Here is a 24,608-nt window from a genome sequence, read left to right as displayed (position 1 = left end):
GAACCCTATCGAACATCTCTGGAGAGACCTGACAATATCTGCACAGCAACGCTCCCCATCCAACCTGACAGAGCTTTAGAGGATCTGCAGAGAAGAATGGGAGAAGCTCCCCAAATATAGGTCTGCCAAGCTTGTAGCGTAATACACAAGAAGCCTCGAGGCTGTAATCACTGCCAAAGGTGCTTCAAGAAAGTACAGAGTAAAGGGTCTGAATACTTATGTAAATGTAATATTTCAGTTTTTTAATTCTTAATAAATTAGCAAAACATTTAATAATATATGATAATAATATATGATAATATAATATAATATATAATAATAATATATGCCATTTAGCAGACGCTTTTATCCAAAGCGACTTACAGTCATGTGTGCATACATTCTACGTATGGGTGGTCCCGGGGATCGAACCCACTACCCTGGCGTTACAAGCGCCATGCTCTACCAACTGAGCTACAGAAGGACCATTTCTGTGGTATTGTGTGTAGATTGATGAGGGGAAAAAGAGTAAGGCTGTAACGTAACAAAGTGTGGACAAAGTCCAGGGGTCTGAATACATTCACGACAGCACTGTATCTACTACACACATGGTGAGAACTGCCTATTGGTATGAACCTGTACTACCTCAGTCAACTTCCATAGTGTTTTCCCTTATCCAACACTGCCCCTTGTGGCTGAGCTGGAGCGGTGCACTTGTATCTCTCATACAATTCCCGCTGCTCTCTCTCTTCTCAATCACCACCAGTCAGCGCTCCTGTTTAATTATCTTTATTGGAGGGAGGGAGCAGAAAATATACATTCAGCACAGCTCGTGCACGCCTGAACACACACCGTGTTTAAACACCACGGCATACTTTATTGTAGGGTGAGGGGAAATGGTGGGGAGAGGAGGACAGAGGGTGTTGTGGGGGAGGGAGAGAGGGTGTTGTGGAGAAAGGAGGAGAGAGGGTGGTGCTTTCAGCTCTATCGAGTCTGTGAAGGCCAGTGAACGAGGTCAGACCGGAGGAACTACTTCCTGGATTAGAACGCCGTCACACAGAGAGGAACATATTAAGGTGTTGATATGTATATTTGGCCAGGTCTGCTCTCTTTTGTTCATTTGGTCAGCAGAAACAAACCCAGTTTGATCCATCATCATTATGTACTGTAGTACTCTGTCTCTAGCTGTTTTCACTGAAGGAAATACCATCGGTGAGCAGGTCACTCCAAGATCTGTGTGTGTCACAGTGGCAGAAGCTAGATATTGATTCCAAAAGAGGCCACAGAGAAAAGTAGATTGAAAGAGAGAGAGTGATGGAGGAAGAGGCTTCTTCTCTTTTGACTTCAGCTCTCTTTCTCACCTCCATTCTTTAACAGCCTTTTACATGTCACAATGAACTTTTGTTGCCCCCTTCCTTTGACGATCCACAATCTCCTCTCCATATCTCCCCATATCTCTCCCATCTACTCTCTCCCCGTATCTCTCCCATCTACTCTCTCCCCGTACCTCTCCTATCTCCTCTCTCCCCATATCACCCCGTATCTCTCCCATCTACTCTCTCCCCGTATCTCTCCTATCTCCTCTCTCCCCATATCACCCCGTATCTCTCCCCGTATCTCTCCCATCTCGTCTCTCTCCATCTCTCCCATCTCCTCTCTCCCCATATCTCCCCGTATCTCTCCCCATATCTCCCCTTATCTCTCCCATCTCCTCTCTCCCAGTATCTCCCCGTATCTCTCCCCATATCTCCCCTTATCTCTCCCATCTCCTCTCTCCCCATATCTCCCCGTTATCTCTCCCATCTCCTCTCTCCCCATATCTCCCCGTATCTCTCCCCATATCTCCCCTATCTCTCCCATCTCCTCTCTCCCCGTATCTCCCCATCTCTCTCCCCGTATCTCTCCCAGTATCTCTCCCCCGTATCTCTCCCATCTCCTCTCTCCCCTTATCTCTCCCATCTCCTCTCTCCTCATATCTCACCTCTCTCTCCCCGTATCTCTCCCATCTCCTCTCTCCCCATATCTCCCCGTATCTCTCCCCATATCTCCCCGTATCTCTCCCATCTCCTCTCTCCCCGTATCTCTCCCATCTACTCTCTCCCCGTACCTCTCCTATCTCCTCTCTCCCCATATCTCCCCATATCTCTCCCATCTCTCTCTCTCCCCCGTATCTCTCCCATCTCCTCTCTCCCCATATCACCCCGTATCTCTCCCCGTATCTCTCCCATCTCGTCTCTCTCCATCTCTCCCATCTCCTCTCTCCCCATATCTCCCCGTATCTCTCCCCATATCTCCCCTTATCTCTCCCATCTCCTCTCTCCCCGTATCTCCCCGTATCTCTCCCCGTATCTCTCCCATCTATCTCTCCCATCTCCTCTCTCCCCTTATCTCTCCCATCTCCTCTCCCCATCTCCCATATCTCATCTCTCTTCTCCCCGTCTCCCGTATCTCTCCCATCTCCTCTCCCCCATATCTCCCCGTATCTCCTCTCTCCTCTCCCCATATCTCTTCCCCCGTATCTCTCCCATCTCCTCTTCTCCCCCATATCTCTCCCATCTCCCCGTATCTCTCCCATCTCCTTCTCCCCATCTCTCCCATCTCCTCTTCTCCCGTATCTCCCCATCTCCTCTTCTCTCCCCATATCTTCTCCCCATATCTTTCCCATCTCCTCTTCTCCCCCGTATCTCCCATCTCCTCTCTCCCATCTCCCCTTCTCCCCCCGTATCTCTCCCATCTCCTCTTCTCCCCGTATCCCCCATCTCCCATCTCCTCTTCTCCCCGTATCGTATCTCCCCATCTCCTCTCTCCCATCTCCCTTCTCCCGTATCTCCCATCTCCTCTACCCATATCTCCCATCTCCTCTTCTCCCCGTATCTCTCCCATCTCCTCTTCTCCCCATATCTCTCCCATCTCCTCTCTCCCATATCTCCCTCCCGTCTCTCCCCGTATCTCTCCCATCTCCTCTCTCCCCTTATCTCTCCCATCTCCTCTTCTCCCATATCTCCCTCCCCGTATCTCCCCATCTCCTCTCTCCCCTTATCTCTCCCATCTCCTCTCTCCTCTCCCATCTCCCTCTCTCTCCCCCGTATCTCTCCCATCTCCTCTCTCCCCATATCTCCCCGTATCTCTCCCTATCTCCCCGTATCTCTCCCATCTCCTCTCCCCGTATCTCTCCCATCTCCTCTCTCCCCGTATCTCTCCCATCTATCTCTCCCATCTCTCCCCCCCATATCTCTCCCATCTACTCTCTCCCCGTATCTCTCCCATCTCCTCTCTCCCCCATATCTCTCCCCTCCTCTCTCCCCGTATCTCTCCCATCTCCCCATCTCTCTCTCCCATCTCCCCATCTCTCTCCCCGTCTCTCCCATCTCCTCTCTCCCCATATCTCCCCCCATATCTCTCCCCATCTCTCCCCCATATCTCCCCTTATCTCTCCCATCTCCTCTTCTCCCCTCTCCCATCTCCCCTCTCCCATCTCCTCTCTCCCCGTATCTCTCCCCGTATCTCTCCCATCTCTCTCCCCGTATCTCCCCATATCTCTCCCCGTCTCCCCGTCTCTCCCTCCTCCCTATCTCTCCCCGTATCTCTCCCCATATCTCTCCCCGTATCTCTCCCATCTCCTCTCTCCCCCATATCTCTCCCATCTCTCCCATCTCCTCTCTCCCCCATATATCTCCCTCTCTCTCCCCGTATCTCTCCCATCTCCTCTCTCTCCCCATCTCCTCTCTCCCCATATCTCCCCGTATCTCTCCCCCATATGCTCCTTTATCCCCGTATCTCCTCCGTATCTCTCCCTCCTCCTCTCTCTCCCCCCCCGTATCTCCCCCCATATCTCTCCCATCTCCTCTTCTCCCCTCCCCATATCTCCCCCATCTCCTCTTCTCCCCATATCTCCCCCCATATCTCTCCCATCTCCTCTTCTCTCCCCATATCTCCCCGTCTCTCCCATCTCCTCTCTCTCCCGTATCTCTCCCATCTCTCTTCTCCCCTCCCCATATCTCCCCATCTCTCTCTCCCATATCTCCCCGTATCTCTCCCATCTCCTCTCTCCCCTCCTCTCTCCCATCTCCTCTTCTCCCCGTATCTCTCCCATCTCCTCTTCTCCCCGTATCTCTCCCATCTCCTCTTCTCCCCGTATCTCTCCCATCTCCTCTTCTCCCCGTATCTCTCCCATCTCCTCTTCTCCCCATATCTCTCCCATCTCCCCATCTCCTCTTCTCCCCGTCTCTCTCCCCCATATCTCTCCCATCTCCTCTTCTCCCCCTATCTCTCCCATCTCCTCTTCTCCCCATATCTCCTCTTCTCCCCATCCCCCATCTCTCTTCTCTCTCCATCTCCTCCCGTATCTCTCCCATCTCCTCTTCTCCCCGTATCTCCCCGTATCTCTCCCATCTCCTCTTCTCCCCGTATCTCTCCCATCTCCTCTTCTCCCCGTATCTCTCCCATCTCCTCTTCTCCCCGTATCTCTCCCATCTCCTCTTCTCCCCGTATCTCTCCCATCTCCTCTCTCTCCCCCCGTATCTCTCCCATCTCCTCTCTCCCCATCCCCATCTCTCCCATATCTCTCTCCCATATCTCTCCCCATCTCTCTCCCATATCTCTCCCATCTCCTCTCTCCCCATATCTCTCCCATCTCCTCTCTCCCCATATCTCCCATCTATCTCTCCCCATATCTCTCTCCCATCTCTCCCCATATCTCCCCATCTCCTCTTCTCCCCATATCTCCCCGTATCTCTCCATCTCCTCTTCTCCCCATATCTCCCTGTCTCTCCCCATATCTCTCCCATCTCCTCTTCTCCCCGTATCTCTCCCATCTCCTCTTCTCCCCATATCTCCCCTTCATCTCCCATCTCCCCGTATCTCTCCCATCTCTCTCTCCCCATCTCTCCCATCTCTCCCCCCCATCTCTCCCATCTCTTCTCCCCGTATCTCCCCATATCTCTCCCATCTCCTCTTCTCCCCATATCTCCCCATCTCTCCCTTCTCCCCTATCTCTCCCTCCTCTTCTCCCCATCTCTCCCCCCATATCTCTCCCATCTCCTCTCTCTCCCCATATCTCTCCCATCTCCTCTTCTCCCCATATCTCTCCCATCTCCTCTTCTCCCCATATCTCTCCCATCTCCTCTTCTCCCCGTATATCTCCCATCTCCTCTTCTCCCCATATCTCTCCCATCTCCTCTCCTCTCTCCCATATCTCCCCGTATCTCCTCTCTCCTCTCTCTCCCCTTCTCCCCATATCTCTCCCATCTCCTCTTCTCCCCATCTCTCCCATCTCCTCTTCTCCCGTATCTCTCCCATCTCCTCCCCCATATCTCCCCGTATCTCTCCCATCTCCTCTTCTCCCCGTATCTCTCCCATCTCCTCTTCTCCCCATATCTCCCCGTATCTCTCCCATCTCCTCTCTCTCCCCGTATCTCTCCCATCTCCTCTTCTCCCCGTATCTCTCCCATCTCCTCTTCTCCCCGTATCTCTCCCATCTCCTCTTCTCCCCATATCTCTCCCATCTCCTCTTCTCCCCATATCTCCCCGTATCTCTCCCATCTCCTCTTCTCCCCGTATCTCTCCATCTCTCCCCCCATCTCTCCCATCTCCTCTCCCCATATCTCTCCCATCTCCTCTTCTCCCCGTATCTCTCCCATCTCCTCTTCTCCCCGTATCTCTCCCATCTCCTCTTCTCCCCGTATCTCTCCCATCTCCTCTTCTCCCCATATCTCTCCCATCTCCTCTTCTCCCCATATCTCTCCCATCTCCTCTTCTCCCCATATCTCTCCCATCTCCTCTTCTCCCTCTCCCATCTCCTCTCTCCCCATATCCCCGTATCTCTCCTCTCTCTCCCCGTATCTCTCCCATCTCCCCATCTTCTCCCCATATCTCTCCCATCTCCTCTTCTCCCCGTATCTCTCCCATCTCCTCTTCTCCCATATCTCCCCGTATCTCTCCCCATCTCCTCTCCCCCATATCTCTCCCATCTCCTCTTCTCCCCATATCTCTCCCATCTCCTCTTCTCCCCATATCTCTCCCATCTCCTCTTCTCCCCATCTCTCCCATCTCTCTCCATCTCTCTCCATCTCCTCTCTCCCATATCTCTCCCATCTCCTCTTCTCCCCATATCTCTCCCATCTCCTCTTCTCCCCCCCATATCTCTCCCATCTCCTCTTCTCCCCGTATCTCTCCCATCTCTCCCTCTCCCCTATCTCTCTCTCTCCCCCATATCTCTCCCATCTCCTCTTCTCTCCCATCTCCTCTTCTCCCCATATCTCTCCCATCTCCTCTCTCCCATCTCCTCTCTCCCCGTATCTCTCCCATCTCCTCTTCTCCCCCATCTTCCTCTCCCCATATCTCCCGTATCTCTATCTCTCCCATCTCTCCTCTCTATCTCCCCTCCTCTCTCCCATCTCTCCCCATATCTCCCCATCTCCTCTCTCCCCCGTATCTCTCCCATCTCCTCTTCTCCCCGTATCTCTCCCATCTCTCTCTTCTCTCCCCGTATCTCTCCCATCTCCTCTTCCCCCGTATCTCTCCCATCTCCTCTTCTCCCATATCTCTCCCATCTCTCCCCCCGTATCTCTCCCATCTCCTCTCTCCCCCGTATCTCCCCATCTCCTCTATCTCCCCGTATCTCTCCCATCTCCTCTCTCCCCCATCTATCTCCCCCATCTCCCCATCTCCCTTCTCCCCATATCTCTCCCATCTCCTCTTCTCCCCATATCTCTCCCATCTCCTCTCTCCCATCTCTCCCCATATCTCTCCCATCTCCTCTTCTCCCCATATCTCTCCCCCCGTATATCTCTCCCTTCTCCTCTCTCTCTCCCATCTCTCCCCCCATATCTCTCCCATCTCCTCTTCTCCCCGTATCTCTATCCCCCATCTCCTCTTCTCTTCTCCCCGTATCTCTCCCATCTCCTCTTCCCCATCCCCATATCTCTCCCATCTCCTCTTCTCCCCGTATCTCCCCGTATCTCTCCCATCTCCTCTTCTCCCCCATATCTCCCCATCTCCTCTTCTCCCCATATCTCTCCCATCTCCTCTTCTCCCCTCCCCCGTATCTCTCCCATCTCCTCTTCTCCCCGTATCTCTCCCATCTCCTCTTCTCCCCATATCTCTCCCATCTCCTCTTCTCTCCCATATCTCTATCTCTCCCATCTCCTCTTCTCCCCATCTCTCCCATCTCCTCTTCTCCCCATCTCTCTCTCTCCCCATATCTCTCCCATCTCCTCTCTCCCCCCATCTCTCCCATCTCCTCTCTCCCCTCCCCCATATCTCTCCCATCTCCTCTTCTCCCCATATCTCTCCCATCTCCTCTTCTCCCCGTATCTCTCCCATCTCCTCTTCTCCCCATATCTCTCCCATCTCCTCTTCTCCCCGTATCTCTCCCATCTCCTCTTCTCTCCCATATCTCTCCCATCTCCTCTTCTCCCCCGTATCTCTCCCATCTCTCTCTCTCCCCATCTCTCCCATCCCCCGTATCTCTCCCATCTCCTCTTCTCCCCATATCTCTCCCATCTCCTCTCTCCCATCCTATCTCTCCCATCTCCTCTTCTCCCCATATCTCTCCCATCTCCTCTTCTCCCCATATCTCTCCCATCTCCTCTTCTCCCCATATCTCTCCCATCTCCTCTTCTCCCCTCACCCTCTCTCTCCCATCTCCTCTCTCCCCTCCCATCTCCTCTCTCCCATCTCCTCTTCTCCCCATATCTCTCCCATCTCCTCCCCATATCTCTCCCCATCTCTCTCCCATCTCCTCTTCTCCCCGTATCTCTCCCATCTCCTCTTCTCCCCATATCTCTCCCATCTCCTCTCTCCCCCATATCTCTCCCATCTCCTCTTCTCCCCGTATCTCTCCCATCTCCTCTCCCCCATATCCTCTCTCCTCTCTCCCGTATCTCTCCCATCTCCTCTTCTCCCCATATCTCTATCTCCCATATCTCCCATCTCTCTCTCCTCTCTCCCCATATCTCTCCCATCTCCTCTCTCTCCCCGTATCTCTCCCATCTCCTCTTCTCCCCATATCTCTCCCATCTCTCTCTCTCTCCCCGTATCTCTCCCATCTCCTCTTCTCCCATATCCCCCATATCTCTCCCATCTCCTCTTCTCCCCATATCTCTCCCATCTCCTCTTCTCCCCATATCTCTCCCATCTCTCCCATCTCCTCTCTCCCCATATCTCTCCCATCTCCTCTTCTCCCCATATCTCTCCCATCTCCTCTCTCCCCATATCTCTCCCATCTCCATCTCTCTCTCCCCATATCTCTCCCATCTCCTCTCCATCTCTCCCGTATCTCTCCCATCTCCTCTCTCCCCGTATCTCCCCATCTATCTCCCCCGTATCTCTCCCTCTCTCTCTCCCCATATCTCTCCCATCTCCTCTCTCCCCATATCTCCCCGTATCTCTCCCATCTCCTCTCTCCCCCGTATCTCTCCCATCTCCTCTATCTCCCCATATCTCTCCCATCTCCTCTCTCCCCATCTCTCCCATCTCCTCTCTCCCCATATCTCTCCCATCTCCTCTTCTCCCCGTATCTCTCCCATCTCCTCTCTCTCCCCGTCCCTATCTCTCCCATCTCCTCTCTCCCCGTATCTCTCTCCCATCTCTCTCCCCCCGTATCTCCCCATCTCTCTCCCCTATCTCTCCCATCTCCTCTTCTCCCCATCTCTCCCATCTCCTCTCTCCCCATCTCTCCCATCTCTCTCCCCGTATCTCTCCCATCTCCTCTTCTCCCCGTATCTCTCCCATCTCCTCTTCTCCCATATCTCCCCATCTCCTCTTCTCCCCGTATCTCTCCCATCTCCTCTTCTCCCCGTATCTCTCCCATCTCCTCTCTATCTCCCTCCTCTATCTCTCCCATCTCCTCTTCTCCCCATATCTCTCCCATCTCCTCTCTCCCCGTATCTCTCCCATCTCCTCTTCTCCCCGTATCTCCCCATCTCCTCCCATCTTCCCCCCATATCTCTCCCATCTCCTCTCTCCCCATATCTCTCCCATCTCCTCTCTCCCCATCTCTCTCTCCCATCTCCTCTCTCCCCGTATCTCTCCCATCTCCTCTTCTATCTCCCCATCTCCCCATATCTCTCCCATCTCCTCTCTCTCCCCGTATCTCTCCCATCTCTCCCCGTATCTTCTCCCCTTCTCCCCGTATCTCTCCCATCTCCTCCCCATCTCCTCCTCTCTCCCCATCTATCTCTCCCATCTCCTCTCTCTCCCCCCATATCTCTCCCATCTCTCTCTCTCCCCCATATCTCTCCCCATCTCCTCTTCTCCCCATATCTCTCCCATCTCCTCTTCTCCCCGTATATCTCTCCCATCTCCTCTTCTCCCCATATCTCTCCCCATCTCCTCTCTCTCTCCCCATATCTCTCCCATCTCCTCTTCTCCCCATGTATCTCTCCCATCTCCTCTTCTCCCCATATCTCTCCCATCTCTCTTCTCCCCATATCTCTCCCATCTCCTCTTCTCCCCATATCTCTCCCATCTCCTCTTCTCCCCATATCTCTCCCATCTCCTCTTCTCCCCATATCTCTCCCATCTCTCCCATCTCCTCTTCTCCCCATCTCTCCCCCATCTCTCTCTCCTCTCTCCCCATATCTCTCCCATCTCCTCTTCTCCCTGTATCTCTCCCATCTCCTCTCTCCCCATATCTCCCATCTCCTCTCTCTCCCATCTCCTCTTCTCCCCATATCTCTCCCATCTCCTCTCTCCCCGTATCTCTCCCATCTCCTCTCTCCCCTCTCTCTCCCCATATCCATATCTCTCCTATCTCTCCCATCTCTCTCTCTCTCCCCGTATCTCTCCCATCTCCTCTCTCCCCATATCTCTCCCCATATCTCCCCATCTCCTCTCATCTCTCCCATATCTCTCCCATATCTCTCCCATCTCTCTCTCCCCATATCTCTCCCATCTCCTCTCCCCATATCCCCCATATCTCACCTCTCTCTCCCCGTATCTCTCCCATCTCCTCTCTCCCCCCATATCTCTCCCATCTCCTCTTCTCCCCGTATCTCTCCCATCTCCTCTTCTCCCCGTATCTCTCCCATCTCCTCTTCTCCCCGTATCTCTCCCATCTCCTCTCTCTCCCATCTCCTCTTCTCCCCCATATCTCCCCATCTCCTCTCCCATCTCTCCCATCTCTCTATCTCCCCGTATCTCTCCATCTCTCCCATCTCCCCATCTTCTCCCCCCGTATCTCTCCCATCTCCTCTTCTCCCCATCTCTCCCATCTCCTCTTCTCCCCATATCTCTCCCATCTCCTCTTCTCCCCATATCTCTCCCATCTCCTCTTCTCCCCATATCTCTCCCATCTCCTCTTCTCCCCGTATCTCTCCCATCTCCTCTTCTCCCCGTATCTCTCCCATCTCCTCTTCTCCCCATATCTCTCCCATCTCCTCTTCTCCCCGTATCTCCCCATCTCCTCTTCTCCCCGTATCTCTCCCATCTCCTCTCCATCTCTCCCCATATCTCTCCCATCTCCTCTCTCCCCATATCTCTCCCATTTCCTCTTCTCCCCATATCTCTCCCATCTCCTCTCTCCCCATATCTCCCCATCTCTCTCCCATATCTCCCCATATCTCACCTCTCTCTCCCCGTATCTCTCCCATCTCCTCTTCTCCCCGTATCTCTCCCATCTCCTCTTCTCCCCGTATCTCTCCCATCTCCTCTTCTCCCCATATCTCTCCCATCTCCTCTCTCTCCCCGTATCTCTCCCCCCATCTCTCCTCTCTCCCCATATCTCTCCCATCTCCTCTTCTATCCCCATCTCTCCCATCTCCTCTTCTCCCCATATCTCCCATCTCCTCTCTCCCCTTATCTCTCCCATCTCCTCTCTCCACATATCTCCCCGTATCTCTCCCCGTATCTCTCCCATCTCCTCTCTCCCCATATCTCACCTCTCTCCCCGTATCTCTCCCATCTCCTCTCTCCCCATATCTCCCCCTATCTCTCCCCATATCTCCCCGTATCTCTCCCATCTCCTCTTCTCTCCGTATCTCCCCGTATCTCTCCCATCTCCTCTTCTCCCCGTATCTCCTCATCTCCTCTTCTCCCCGTATCTCTCCCATCTCCTCTTCTCCCAGTATCTCTCCCCGTATCTCTCCCCATATCTCCCCGTATCTCTCCCATCTCCTCTTCTCCCCGTATCTCCCCGTATCTCTCCCATCTCCTCTTCTCCCCCCGTATCTCTCCCATCTCCTCTTCTCCCCGTATCTCTCCCATCTCCTCTTCTCCCCTTATCTCTCCCATCTCCTCTTCTCCCCGTATCTCCCCATCTCCTCTTCTCCCTGTATCTCTCCCATCTCCTCTTCTCCCCGTATCTCTCCCATCTCCTCTTCTCCCCATCTCTCCCATCTCCTCTTCTCCCCATATCTCTCCCATCTCCTCTCTCTCCCATATCTCTCCCATCTCCTCTTCTCTCCCCATCTCTCCCATCTCCTCTTCTCCCCATATCTCTCCCATCTCCTCTTCTCCCCATATCTCCTCTCCCCCATCTCCTCTTCTCTCCCCATATCTCTCCCATCTCCTCTTCTCCCCGTATCTCTCCCATCTCCTCTTCTCCCCGTATCTCTCCCATCTCCTCTTCTCCCCATATCTCTCCCATCTCCTCTCTCTCCCTGTATCTCTCCCATCTCCTCTCTACCCATATCTCACCTCTCTCTCCCCGTATCTCTCCCATCTCCTCTTCTCCCCGTATCTCTCCCATCTCCTCTTCTCCCCGTATCTCTCCCATCTCCTCTCTCTCCCCGTATCTCTCCCATCTCCTCTCTACCCATATCTCACCTCTCTCTCCCTCTACCCATATCTCCCATCTCCTCTCTCCCCGTATCTCTCCCATCTCCTCTCTCCCCGTATCTCTCCCATCCATCTCCTCTCCTCTCTCCCCGTATCTCTCCCATCTCCTCTTCTCCCCGTATCTCTCCCATCTCCTCTCCTCTCTCCCCGTATCTCTCCCATCTCCTCTTCTCCCCGTATCTCTCCCATCTCCTCTCTCTCCCCATATCTCTCCCATCTCCTCTTCTCCCCGTATCTCTCCCATCTCCTCTCTCTCCCCGTATCTCTCCCATCTCCTCTCTCCCCATATCTCCCTCTCTCTCTCCCCATATCTCCCCATCTCCTCTTCTCCCCATATCTCTCCCATCTCCTCTCTCTCTCCCCGTATCTCTCCCATCTCCTCTCTCTCCCCGTATCTCTCCCATCTCCTCTCTCTCCCCGTATCTCTCCCATCTCCTCTCTACCCATATCTCACCTCTCTCTCCCCGTATCTCTCCCATCTCCTCTCTACCCATATACATTTACATTTACATCTCACCTCTTTCTCTCCATATCTCCCATCTATCTCTCCTCTCTCTCTCATCTCCTCTCTTTCTCCCCATATCTCCCCTTATAATCTCTCTCTCCCCGTATCTCTCCCATCCCTCTCTCTCCCATCTCCTCCCTCCCCGTATCTCTCCCATCTCTCCCATCTCCTCTCTACCCATATCTCCTCTCTCTCTCCCGTCTCTCCCATCTCTCTCTCTCATTTACATCTCACCTCTCTCTCTCTCCCATCTATCTCCCCTCTCTCATCTCCTCTCTTTCTCCCCATATCTCTCTCTCTCTCTCTCTCTCTCTCTCTCTCTCTCTCTCTCTCTCTCTCTCTCTCTCTCTCTCTCTCTCTCTCTCTCTCTCTCCCCCGCTCTCTCTTTCTCTCTCCCATCTCCCCTCTCTCTCCTCATATCTCCTCTCTCTCTCCCCATATATCCCCTCTCTCTCCCCTTGTAATCTCTCTCCTCTCACCTCTCTCCTTCGCTCCCTCTACTCCTCCCCAGATGATGCTGTGACAGGGGAGCTCTCCAAGCTTCTGAATGAGATGAAGATGTGTCGGGACAGAGACTACTCCTTTGAGGTGTGTTATGTTGTTGTTCTCTTCATCTTTGTCTTATAGATCCTTGTGTTGTCTGTGGAATCATTGCTGATGCTTGTGGTGATAAAACCAAGTAATTCAATTAGTACCCGACTCCACTCTACTCTACTTAGGAGCTCTGCCAGACCATCTCATCCCACTCTCATTCCATGGAGAGCTTTGGCAGCGGTCACCTATCAGACGAGGAGCGACGCAGTAACGGCACCCTGAGCAGAGTCAGAAAGGTGAGCACCATTTTGGATCAGGGAGGGAGGATGGGACCATTTTGGATCAGGGAGGGAGGAGGGGACCATTTTGGATCAGGGAGGGTGGATGGGACCAGGGGTAATCAAGGGGGATTTGGAGGGTGAGGACCATTATCACAGTTTTGGGTCTGTGGTATCGTACCGTCGTATTGTTATTCTTGGATTGGAAAACCATGTTCTACTGCATCACTCTGGGGTCAATTACTGTAGTAGCATTTAGTCACCAGGAGAGGGCAGTCTCAGACATGCTGTAAGGCAGACATGTTTACTGAGCAAAAACAAAACGCAACATTCAACAATTTCAAAGATTTTACTGGGTTACCGTTCATGTAAGGAAATCAGTCAATTGAAATAAATAAATTAGGTCCTAATCTTTTGATTTCACATGACTGGGAAAACAGAAACATCTATTAGTCACAGATACCTTAAACATAAAGTAGGGGCAGAGATCAGAAAACCAGTCAGCACCTGGTGTGACCACCATTTGCCTCACGCTGCCTCACGCTGCGAATAGAGTTGATCAGGATGATGATTGTGGGCTGTGGAATGTTGTCCCACTCCTCATCAATGGCTGTGCGAAGTTGCTGGATATTGGCGGGGACTCGAACACACTGTCGTACACGTCGATCCAGAGCATCTCACACGTGCTCAATGGGTGACCTGTCTGGGTATGCAGGCCATGAATGAACTGGGACATTTTCAGCTTCCAGGAATTGTGTACAGATCCTTGCGACATGCTGAAACTTGAGGTGAAGGAGACGGATGAATGGCACCAACAACGGTCCTCAGGAACTCGTCACAGTATCTATGTGCTTTCAAATTGCCATCAATAAATACACGCGTTCGTTGTCCATAGCTTATGCCTGTGCATACCATAACCTCACTGCCACCATGCGGCACTCTGTTCACAACGTTGACATCAGCAAACTGCTCGCCCACACAACGCCATACGCGCTGTCTGCCATCTGACCGGTACAGTTGTAACCAGGATTAAGTTGTGAAGAGCACACTTGTCCAGCATCCCAGCGTCCCAGCGTGCCAGCGTCCCAGCGTCCCAGCGTCCCAGCGTGCCAGTGGCCATCGAAGATGAGCATTTTCCCACTGAAGTCTGTTACGACGCTGAACTGCAGTCAGGTCATGACCCTGTTGAGGACGACGAGGATGCAGATGAGCATCCGGTTTCTGACAGTTTGTGCAGAAATTCTTCAGTTATGCAAACCCACAGATTCATCAGCTGTCCGGGTGGCTGGTCTCAGATGATCCCGCAGGTGAAGAAGCTGGATGTGGAGGTCCTGGGTTGGCATGGTTACACATGGTCTGCGGTTGTGAGGCCTGTTGGACGTACTGCCAAATTCTCTAAAATTACATTGGAGGCGGCTTATGGTAGAGAAATTAATATTACATTCTCTGGTAAGTCGCTTTGGATAAAAGCGTCTGCTAAATGGCATATATTATTATTATTATTATTTATTATTATAACTGATCAGGTTCAAGTCTGGGCTCTGGCTGGGCCACTCAACCATAAAGGCCTGATAGGTGGAGCGCTGCAGAAATGGTTATCCTTCTGGAATATTCCACCATCTCCACAGAGGAACTCTGGAGCTCTGTTAGAGTGACCATTGTGTTCTTGGTCACCTCCCACACCAAGGCCCTTTTCCAGTGATGGCTCAGTTTGGCCTGGCAGCCAGCTCTAGGAAGAGCCTTGGTGGTTCCAAACTTCTTCAATTTAAGAATGATGGAGGCCACTGTGTTCTTGGTGACCTTCAATGCTGCAGACATTTTTTGGTACCCTTCCCCAGATCTGTGCCCAACACAAGCTCTTATGACAATTCCTTCCACCGCATGGCTTGGTTTTTGCTGCATGCACTGTCAACTGTGGGACCTTATATAGACAGGTGTGTGCCTTTCCAAATCATGTCCAATCAATAAGATTTACCACAGGTGGACTCCAAGTTGAAGAAACATCTCAACAATGAACAATGGAAACAGGATGCACCTCAAATCAAATCAAATCAAATTTATTTATATAGCCCTTCGTACATCAGCTGATATCTCAAAGTGCTGTACAGAAACCCAGCCTAAAACCCCAAACAGCAAACAATGCAGGTGTAAAAGCACAGTGGCTAGGAAAAACTCCCTAGAAAGGCCAAAACCTAGGAAGAAACCTAGAGAGGAACCGGGCTATGTGGGGTGGCCAGTCCTCTTCTGGCTGTGCCGGGTAGAGATTATAACAGAACATGACCAAGATGTTCAAATGTTCATAAATGACCAGCATGGTCAAATAACAATAAGGCAGAACAGTTGAAACTGGAGCAGCAGCACAGTCAGGTGGACTGGGGACAGCAAGGAGCCATCATGTCAGGTAGTCCTGGGGCACGGTCCTAGGGCTCAGGTCCTCCGAGAGAGAGAAAGAAAGAGAGAATTAGAGAAAGCATATGTGGGGTGGCCAGTCCTCTTCTGGCTGTGCCGGGTGGAGATTATAACAGAACGTGGCCAAGATGTTCAAATGTTCATAAATGACCAGCATGGTTGAATAATAGTAAGGCAGAACAGTTGAAACTGGAGCAGGAGCATGGCCAGGTGGACTGGGGATAGCAAGGAGTCCTCATGTCAGGTAGTCCTGGGACATGGTCCTAGGGCCCAGGCCAGTTGAAACTGGAGCAGCAGCATGGCCAGGTGGACTGGGGACAGCAAGGAGTCATCATGTCAGGTAGTCCTGGGGCATGGTCCTAGGGCTCAGGTCCTCCGAGAGAGAGAAAGAAAGAGAGAAGGAGAGAATTAGAGAACGCACACTTAGATTCACACAGGACACCTGAATAGGACAGGAGAAGTACTCCAGATAAACAAACTGACCCTAGCCCCCGACACATAAACTACTGCAGCATAAATACTGGAGGCTGAGACAGGAGGGGTCAGGAGACACTGTGGCCCCATCAGAGGACACCCCGGACAGGGCCAAACAGGAAGGATATAACCCCACCCACTTTGCCAAAGCACAGCCCCCACACCACTAGAGGGAAATCTTCAACCACCAACTTACCATCCTGAGACAAGGCAGAGTATAGCCCACAAAGATCTCCGACACGGTACAACCCAAGGGGGGGCAGACAGGCCGACCACAACAGTGAATCAACCCACCCAGGTGACGCACCCCCCAGGGACGGCACGAGAGAGCCCCAGCAAGCCAGTGACTCAGCCCCCGTAACAGGGTTAGAGGCAAGGAATCCCAGTGAAAAGAGGGGAACCGGCCAGGCAGAGACAGCAAGGGCGGTTCGTTGCTCCAGAGCCTTTCCGTTCACCTTCCCACTCCTGGGCCAGACTACACTCAATCATATGACCCACTGAAGAGATGAGTCTTCAGTAAAGACTTAAAGGTTGAGACCGAGTTTGCGTCTCTGACATGGGTAGGCAGACCGTTCCATAAAAATGGAGCTCTATAGGAGAAACCCCTGCCTCCAGCTGTTTGCTTAGAAATTCTAGGGACAATTAGGAGGCCTGCGTCTTGTGACCGTAGCGTACGTGTAGGTATGTACGGCAGGACCAAATCAGAGAGGTAGGTAGGAGCAAGCCCATGTAATGCTTTGTAGGTTAGCAGTAAAACCTTGAAATCAGCCCTAGCCAGTGTAGAGAGGCTAGCACTGGAGTAATATGATCAAATTTTTTGGTTCTAGTCAGGATTCTAGCAGCCGTATTTAGCACTAACTGAAGTTTATTTAGTGCTTTATCCGGGTAGCCGGAAAATAGAGCATTGCAGTAGTCTAACCTAGAAGTGACAAAAGCATGGATTAATTTTTCTGCATCATTTTTGGACAGAAAGTTTCTGATTTTTGCAATGTTACGTAGATGGAAAAAAGCTGTCCTGGAAATGGTCTTGATATGTTCTTCAAAAGAGAGATCAGGGTCCAGAGTAACGCCGAGGTCCTTCACAGTTTTATTTGAGACGACTGTACAACCATTAAGATTAATTGTCAGATTCAACAGAAGATCTCTTTGTTTCTTGGGACCTAGAACAAGCATCTCTGTTTTGTCCGAGTTTAATAGTAGAAAGTTTGCAGCCATCCACTTCCTTATGTCTGAAACACATGCTTCTAGCGAGGGCAATTTTGGGGCTTCACCATGTTTCATTGAAATGTACAGCTGTGTGTCATCCGCATAGCAGTGAAAGTTTACATTATGTTTTCGAATAACATCCCCAAGAGGTAAAATATATAGTGAAAACAATAGTGGTCCTAAAACAGAACCTTGAGGAACACCGAAATGTACAGTTGATTTGTCAGAGGACAAACCATTCACAGAGACAAACTGATATCTTTCCGACAGATAAGACCTAAACCAGGCCAGAACATGTCCGTGTAGACCAATTTGGGTTTCCAATCTCTCCAAAAGAATGTGGTGATCGATGGTATCAAAAGCAGCACTAAGGTCTAGGAGCACGAGGACAGATGCAGAGCCTCGGTCCGATGCCATCAAAATGTCATTTACCACCTTCACAAGTGCCGTCTCAGTGCTATGATGGGGTCTAAAACCAGACTGAAGCATTTCGTATACATTGTTTGTCTTCAGGAAGGCAGTGAGTTGCTGCGCAACAGCCTTCTCTAAAATCTTTGAGAGGAATGGAAGATTCGATATAGGCCGATAGTTTTTTATATTTTCTGGGTCAAGGTTTGGCTTTTTCAAGAGAGGCTTTATTACTGCCACTTTTAGTGAGTTTGGTACACATCCAGTGGATAGAGAGCCGTTTATTATGTTCAACATAGGAGGGCCAAGCACAGGAAGCAGCTCTTTCAGTAGTTTAGTTGGAATAGGGTCCAGTATACAGCTTGAAGGTTTAGAGGCCATGATTATTTTCATCATTGTGTCAAGAGATATAGTACTAAAACACTTGAGCGTCTCTCTTGATCCTAGGTCCTGGCAGAGTTGTGCAGACTCAGGACAACTGAGGTTTGGAGGAATACGCAGGTTTAAAGAGGAGTCCGTAATTTGCTTTCTAATAATCATAATCTTTTCCTCAAAGAAGTTCATGAATTTATCACTGCTAAAGTGCAAGTCATCCTCTCTTGGGGAATGCTGCTTTTTAGTTAGCTTTGCCACAGTATCAAAAAGGAATTTCGGATTGTTCTTATTTTCCTCAATTAAGTTAGAAAAATAGGACGATCGAGCAGCAGTAAGGGCTCTTCGGTACTGCACGGTACCGTCCTTCCAAGCTAGTCGGAAGACTTCCAGTTTGGTGTGGCGCCATTTCCGTTCCAATTTTCTGGAAGCTTGCTTCAGAGCTCGGGTATTTTCTGTGTACCAGGGAGCTAGTTTCTTTTGAGACATTTTTTTAGTTTTTAGGGGTGCAACTGCATCTAGGGTATTGCGCAAGGTTAAATTGAGATCCTCAGTTAGGTGGTTAATGGATTTTTGTCCTCTGGCGTCCTTGGGTAGGCAGAGGGAGTCTGGAAGGGCATCAAGGAATCTTTGTGTTGTCTGTGAATTTATAGCACGACTTTTGATGTTCCTTGGTTGGGGTCTGAGCAGATTATTTGTTGCAATTGTAAACGTAATAAAATGGTGGTCCGATAGTCCAGGATTATGAGGAAAAACATTAAGATCCACAACATTTATTCCATGGGACAAAACTAGGTCCAGCGTATGACTGTGAGAGTGAGTGGGTCCAGAGACATGTTGGACAAAACCCACCTGAGCTCAATTTAAAGTTTTATAGCAAAGGGTCTGAATACTTATGTAAATAAGGTATTCCATTTTTAAATTTCTAATACATTTGTTAAAATAAAATAAACTGTTTTCGCTTTGTCATTATGGGGTATTGTGTGTAGATTGATGAGGGAAAAAATGAAGTCAACCCATTTTAGAATAAGGCTGTAACCTAACAAAATGTGTAAAAGGGGAAGGTGTTGGAATACTTTCAGAATGCACTGTACATTTCTGTTCAGTACAGAACATCCTCCTTCCTTCTGTAAAGTAACCACTGATCTGACATGACTGGATCGGTGACAGCTATGTAATGGAATCCTTGCTTTACATCAAATCAGTGATTTTGCTGGAATTCACTTGAAGGAAGGCAGTAAGGTAGGAAGGAAGGCTGCGTGTTTTAGCACTAGAACAAGGCCTTGGTCAGCCTAGCTTCACCCCTGAGAGCTGATTGGTAGAAGGGCTTTCATCTCGTTTCTCTCGTTTCCAGGGAGATACCTGTGGCTCTTGGTGCTTCACACTAACAGGAATCGATCTGGTCTGAATCAAACCACTGCCGCTGTGTGTGTGGTGGGATGGAGCAACAGCCTCTGGGCAGGCCTTGCCTTGGTTTAATAGAAGCACAAACACGTCTCAATCAGTTACACACTGAGGTGACGATGTAGGCGCAAACACACACACACACACACACACACAGAGCACATGTAATGGAGAGGGTTACGAACAATATGTATTAGATTTTGTGTCTTCTTGGTCAGTGTCTATGTGTGTGTCTCATACTTATTTGTATGGCTCTCTATGGATCTGGATGTGTGAATATGTCCCCTGCGCCCATACAGGCCTATGTGCTCATTTGTATGGCTCTCTATGGATCTGGATGTGTGAATATGTCCCCTGCGCCCATACAGGCCTATGTGCTCATTTGTATGGCTCTCTATGGATCTGGATGTGTGAATATGTCCCCTGCGCCCATACAGGCCTATGTGCTCATTTGTATGGCTCTCTATGGATCTGGATGTGTGAATATGTCCCCTGCGCCCATACAGGCCTATGTGCTCATTTGTATGGCTCTCTATGGATCTGGATGTGTGAATATGTCCCCTGCGCCCATACAGGCCTATGTGCTCATTTGTATGGCTCTCTATGGATCTGGATGTGTGAATATGTCCCCTGCGCCCATACAGGCCTATGTGCTCATTTGTATGGCTCTCTATGGATCTGGATGTGTGAATATGTCCCCTGCGCCCATACAGGCCTATGTGCTCATTTGTATGGCTCTCTATGGATCTGGATGTGTGAATATGTCCCCTGCGCCCATACAGGCCTATGTGCTCATTTGTATGGCTCTCTATGGATCTGGATGTGTGAATATGTCCCCTGCGCCCATACAGGCCTATGTGCTCATTTGTATGGCTCTCTATGGATCTGGATGTGTGAATATGTCCCCTGCGCCCATACAGGCCTATGTGCTCATTTGTATGGCTCTCTATGGATCTGGATGTGTGAATATGTCCCCTGCGCCCATACAGGCCTATGTGCTCATTTGTATGGCTCTCTATGGATCTGGATGTGTGAATATGTCCCCTGCGCCCATACAGGCCTATGTGCTCATTTGTATGGCTCTCTATGGATCTGGATGTGTGAATATGTCCCCTGCGCCCATACAGGCCTATGTGCTCATTTGTATGGCTCTCTATGGATCTGGATGTGTGAATATGTCCCCTGCGCCCATACAGGCCTATGTGCTCATTTGTATGGCTCTCTATGGATCTGGATGTGTGAATATGTCCCCTGCGCCCATACAGGCCTATGTGCTCATTTGTATGGCTCTCTATGGATCTGGATGTGTGAATATGTCCCCTGCGCCCATACAGGCCTATGTGCTCATTTGTATGGCTCTCTATGGATCTGGATGTGTGAATATGTCCCCTGCGCCCATACAGGCCTATGTGCTCATTTGTATGGCTCTCTATGGATCTGGATGTGTGAATATGTCCCCTGCGCCCATACAGGCCTATGTGCTCATTTGTATGGCTCTCTATGGATCTGGATGTGTGAATATGTCCCCTGCGCCCATACAGGCCTATGTGCTCATTTGTATGGCTCTCTATGGATCTGGATGTGTGAATATGTCCCCTGCGCCCATACAGGCCTATGTGCTCATTTGTATGGCTCTCTATGGATCTGGATGTGTGAATATGTCCCCTGCGCCCATACAGGCCTATGTGCTCATTTGTATGGCTCTCTATGGATCTGGATGTGTGAATATGTCCCCTGCGCCCATACAGGCCTATGTGCTCATTTGTATGGCTCTCTATGGATCTGGATGTGTGAATATGTCCCCTGCGCCCATACAGGCCTATGTGCTCATTTGTATGGCTCTCTATGGATCTGGATGTGTGAATATGTCCCCTGCGCCCATACAGGCCTATGTGCTCATTTGTATGGCTCTCTATGGATCTGGATGTGTGAATATGTCCCCTGCGCCCATACAGGCCTATGTGCTCATTTGTATGGCTCTCTATGGATCTGGATGTGTGAATATGTCCCCCCTATGGATCTGGATGCGCCCATACAGGCCTATGTGCTCATTTGTATGGCTCTCTATGGATCTGGATGTGTGAATATGTCCCCTGCGCCCATACAGGCCTATGTGCTCATTTGTATGGCTCTCTATGGATCTGGATGTGTGAATATGTCCCCTGCGCCCATACAGGCCTATGTGCTCATTTGTATGGCTCTCTATGGATCTGGATGTGTGAATATGTCCCCTGCGCCCATACAGGCCTATGTGCTCATTTGTATGGCTCTCTATGGATCTGGATGTGTGAATATGTCCCCTGCGCCCATACAGGCCTATGTGCTCATTTGTATGGCTCTCTATGGATCTGGATGTGTGAATATGTCCCCTGCGCCCATACAGGCCTATGTGCTCATTTGTATGGCTCTCTATGGATCTGGATGTGTGAATATGTCCCCTGCGCCCATACAGGCCTATGTGCTCATTTGTATGGCTCTCTATGGATCTGGATGTGTGAATATGTCCCCTGCGCCCATACAGGCCTATGTGCTCATTTGTATGGCTCTCTATGGATCTGGATGTGTGAATATGTCCCCTGCGCCCATACAGGCCTATGTGCTCATTTGTATGGCTCTCTATGGATCTGGATGTGTGAATATGTCCCCTGCGCCCATACAGGCCTATGTGCTCATTTGTATGGCTCTCTATGGATCTGGATGTGTGAATATGTCCCCTGCGCCCATACAGGCCTATGTGCTCATTTGTATGGCTCTCTATGGATCTGGATGTGTGAATATGTCCCCTGCGCCCATACAGGCCTATGTGCTCATTTGTATGGCTCTCTATGGATCTGGATGTGTGAATATGTCCCCTGCGCCCATACAGGCCTATGTGCTCATTTGTATGGCTCTCTATGGATCTGGATGTGTGAATATGTCCCCTGCGCCCATACAGGCCTATGTGCTCATTTGTATGGCTCTCTATGGATCTGGATGTGTGAATATGTCCCCTGCGCCCATACAGGCCTATGTGCTCATTTGTATGGCTCTCTATGGATCTGGATGTGTGAATATGTCCCCTGCGCCCATACAGGCCTATGTGCTCATTTGTATGGCTCTCTATGGATCTGGATGTGTGAATATGTCCCCTGCGCCCATACAGGCCTATGTGCTCATTTGTATGGCTCTCTATGGATCTGGATGTGTGAATATGTCCCCTGCGCCCATACAGGCCTATGTGCTCATTTGTATGGCTCTCTATGGATCTGGATGTGTGAATATGTCCCCTGCGCCCATACAGGCCTATGTGCTCATTTGTATGGCTCTCTATGGATCTGGATGTGTGAATATGTCCCCTGCGCCCATACAGGCCTATGTGCTCATTTGTATGGCTCTCTATGGATCTGGATGTGTGAATATGTCCCCTGCGCCCATACAGGCCTATGTGCTCATTTGTATGGCTCTCTATGGATCTGGATGTGTGAATATGTCCCCTGCGCCCATACAGGCCTATGTGCTCATTTGTATGGCTCTCTATGGATCTGGATGTGTGAATATGTCCCCTGCGCCCATACAGGCCTATGTGCTCATTTGTATGGCTCTCTATGGATCTGGATGTGTGAATATGTCCCCTGCGCCCATACAGGCCTATGTGCTCATTTGTATGGCTCTCTATGGATCTGGATGTGTGAATATGTCCCCTGCGCCCATACAGGCCTATGTGCTCATTTGTATGGCTCTCTATGGATCTGGATGTGTGAATATGTCCCCTGCGCCCATACAGGCCTATGTGCTCATTTGTATGCATGCACCTCCATTAGCATGGCACACTGTAAATGTCAGAGAGCGATGCAGCATCTGTCCATCAGACAGACTGATGAATAAAAACATGGTCACCTCCCACATCTGCTGTAGGACACACTCATCAACTTCCTGGTTCCAGAGCTGAGGTATAACCATAGTCAAAGTGTTGGATGTCTGTGTGTAGCCCACTGCCCTCCTCACTACGTCTGCTGTACACTACAGAAGGGCCTCCCTGGCTAGTAGCGAAGCCTCTTGGCAACGAATCCACACGCTGGTTACTGAATACAACAAGTCAACAGCCAGGTCACAAATAGGTGCTCGTCATGTTTGTTTACTAATGATGTGACATCAACGAATGACATATCAGGTGTCAATGTGGTGGCCCATACCGATATGGCCTTGGTCAAATCAAATCAAATGTTATTTGTCACATACACATGGTTAGCAGATGTTAATACGAGTGTAGCGAAATGCTTGTGCTTCTAGTTCCGACAATGCAGTAATAACCAACAAGTAATCTGACTAACAATTCCAAAACTACTGTCTTATACACACAAGTGTAAGGGGATAAAGAATATGTAGATAAAGATATATGAATGAGTGATGGTACAGAGCGGCATAGGCAAGATACAGTAGATGGTATCGAGTACAGTATATACATATGAGATGAGTATGTAAACAAAGTGGCATAGTTAAAGTGGCTAGTGATACATGTATTACATAAAGATGCAGTAGATGATATAGAGTACAGTATATACGTATACATATGAGATGAATAATGTAGGGTATGTAAACATTATATTAGGTAGCATTGTTTAAAGTGGCTAGTGATATATTTTACATCATTTCCCATCTATTCCCATTATTGAAGTGGCTGGAGTTGAGTCAGTGTGTGTTGGCAGCAGCCACTCAATGTTAGTGGTGGCTGTTTAACAGTCTGATTGCCTTGAGATAGAAGCTGTACTGACCTCGCCTCGCCTTCTGGATGATAGCGGAGTGATCAGGCAGTGGTTCGGGTGGTTGATGTCCTTGATGATCTTTATGGCCTTCCTGCAACATCGGGTGGTGTAGGTGTCCTGGAGGGCAGGTAGTTTGCCCCCGGTGATGCGTTGTGCAGACCTCACTACCCTCTGGAGAGCCTTACGGTTGAGGGCGGAGCAGTTGCCGTACCAGGCGGTGATACAGCCCGCCAGGATGCTCTCGATTGTGCATCTGTAGAAGTTTGTGAGTGCTTTTGGTGACAAGCCAAATTTCTTCAGCCTCCTGAGGTTGAAGAGGCGCTGCTGCGCCTTCTTCACGACGCTGTCAGTGTGAGTGGACCAATTCAGTTTGTATGTGATGTGTATGCCGAGGAACTTAAAACTTGCTACCCTCTCCACTACTGTTCCATCGATGTGGATAGGGGGGTGTTCCCTCTGCTGTTTCCTGAAGTCCACAATCATCTCCTTAGTTTTGTTGACGTTGAGTGTGAGGTTATT

General features: G+C 50.3%; 1 protein-coding gene across 1 annotated transcript in view; it reads left to right on the top strand.

The window, feature by feature from the left end:
- Positions 1 to 24,608, top strand: part of LOC123994385 (ankyrin repeat and sterile alpha motif domain-containing protein 1B-like) — a 509,344-nt gene that overhangs the window by 188,172 nt on the left and 296,564 nt on the right. The window contains 2 exon segments of the mRNA XM_046296905.1: positions 12,774 to 12,850; positions 12,982 to 13,092. Coding sequence (XP_046152861.1) covers positions 12,774 to 12,850; positions 12,982 to 13,092 — 188 coding nt within the window.

The sequence above is a fragment of the Oncorhynchus gorbuscha genome, linkage group LG14 (assembly GCF_021184085.1).
Source record: "Oncorhynchus gorbuscha isolate QuinsamMale2020 ecotype Even-year linkage group LG14, OgorEven_v1.0, whole genome shotgun sequence".
Taxonomy (NCBI): domain Eukaryota; kingdom Metazoa; phylum Chordata; class Actinopteri; order Salmoniformes; family Salmonidae; genus Oncorhynchus; species Oncorhynchus gorbuscha.
This window is presented reverse-complemented; position numbering and strand designations above follow the sequence as displayed.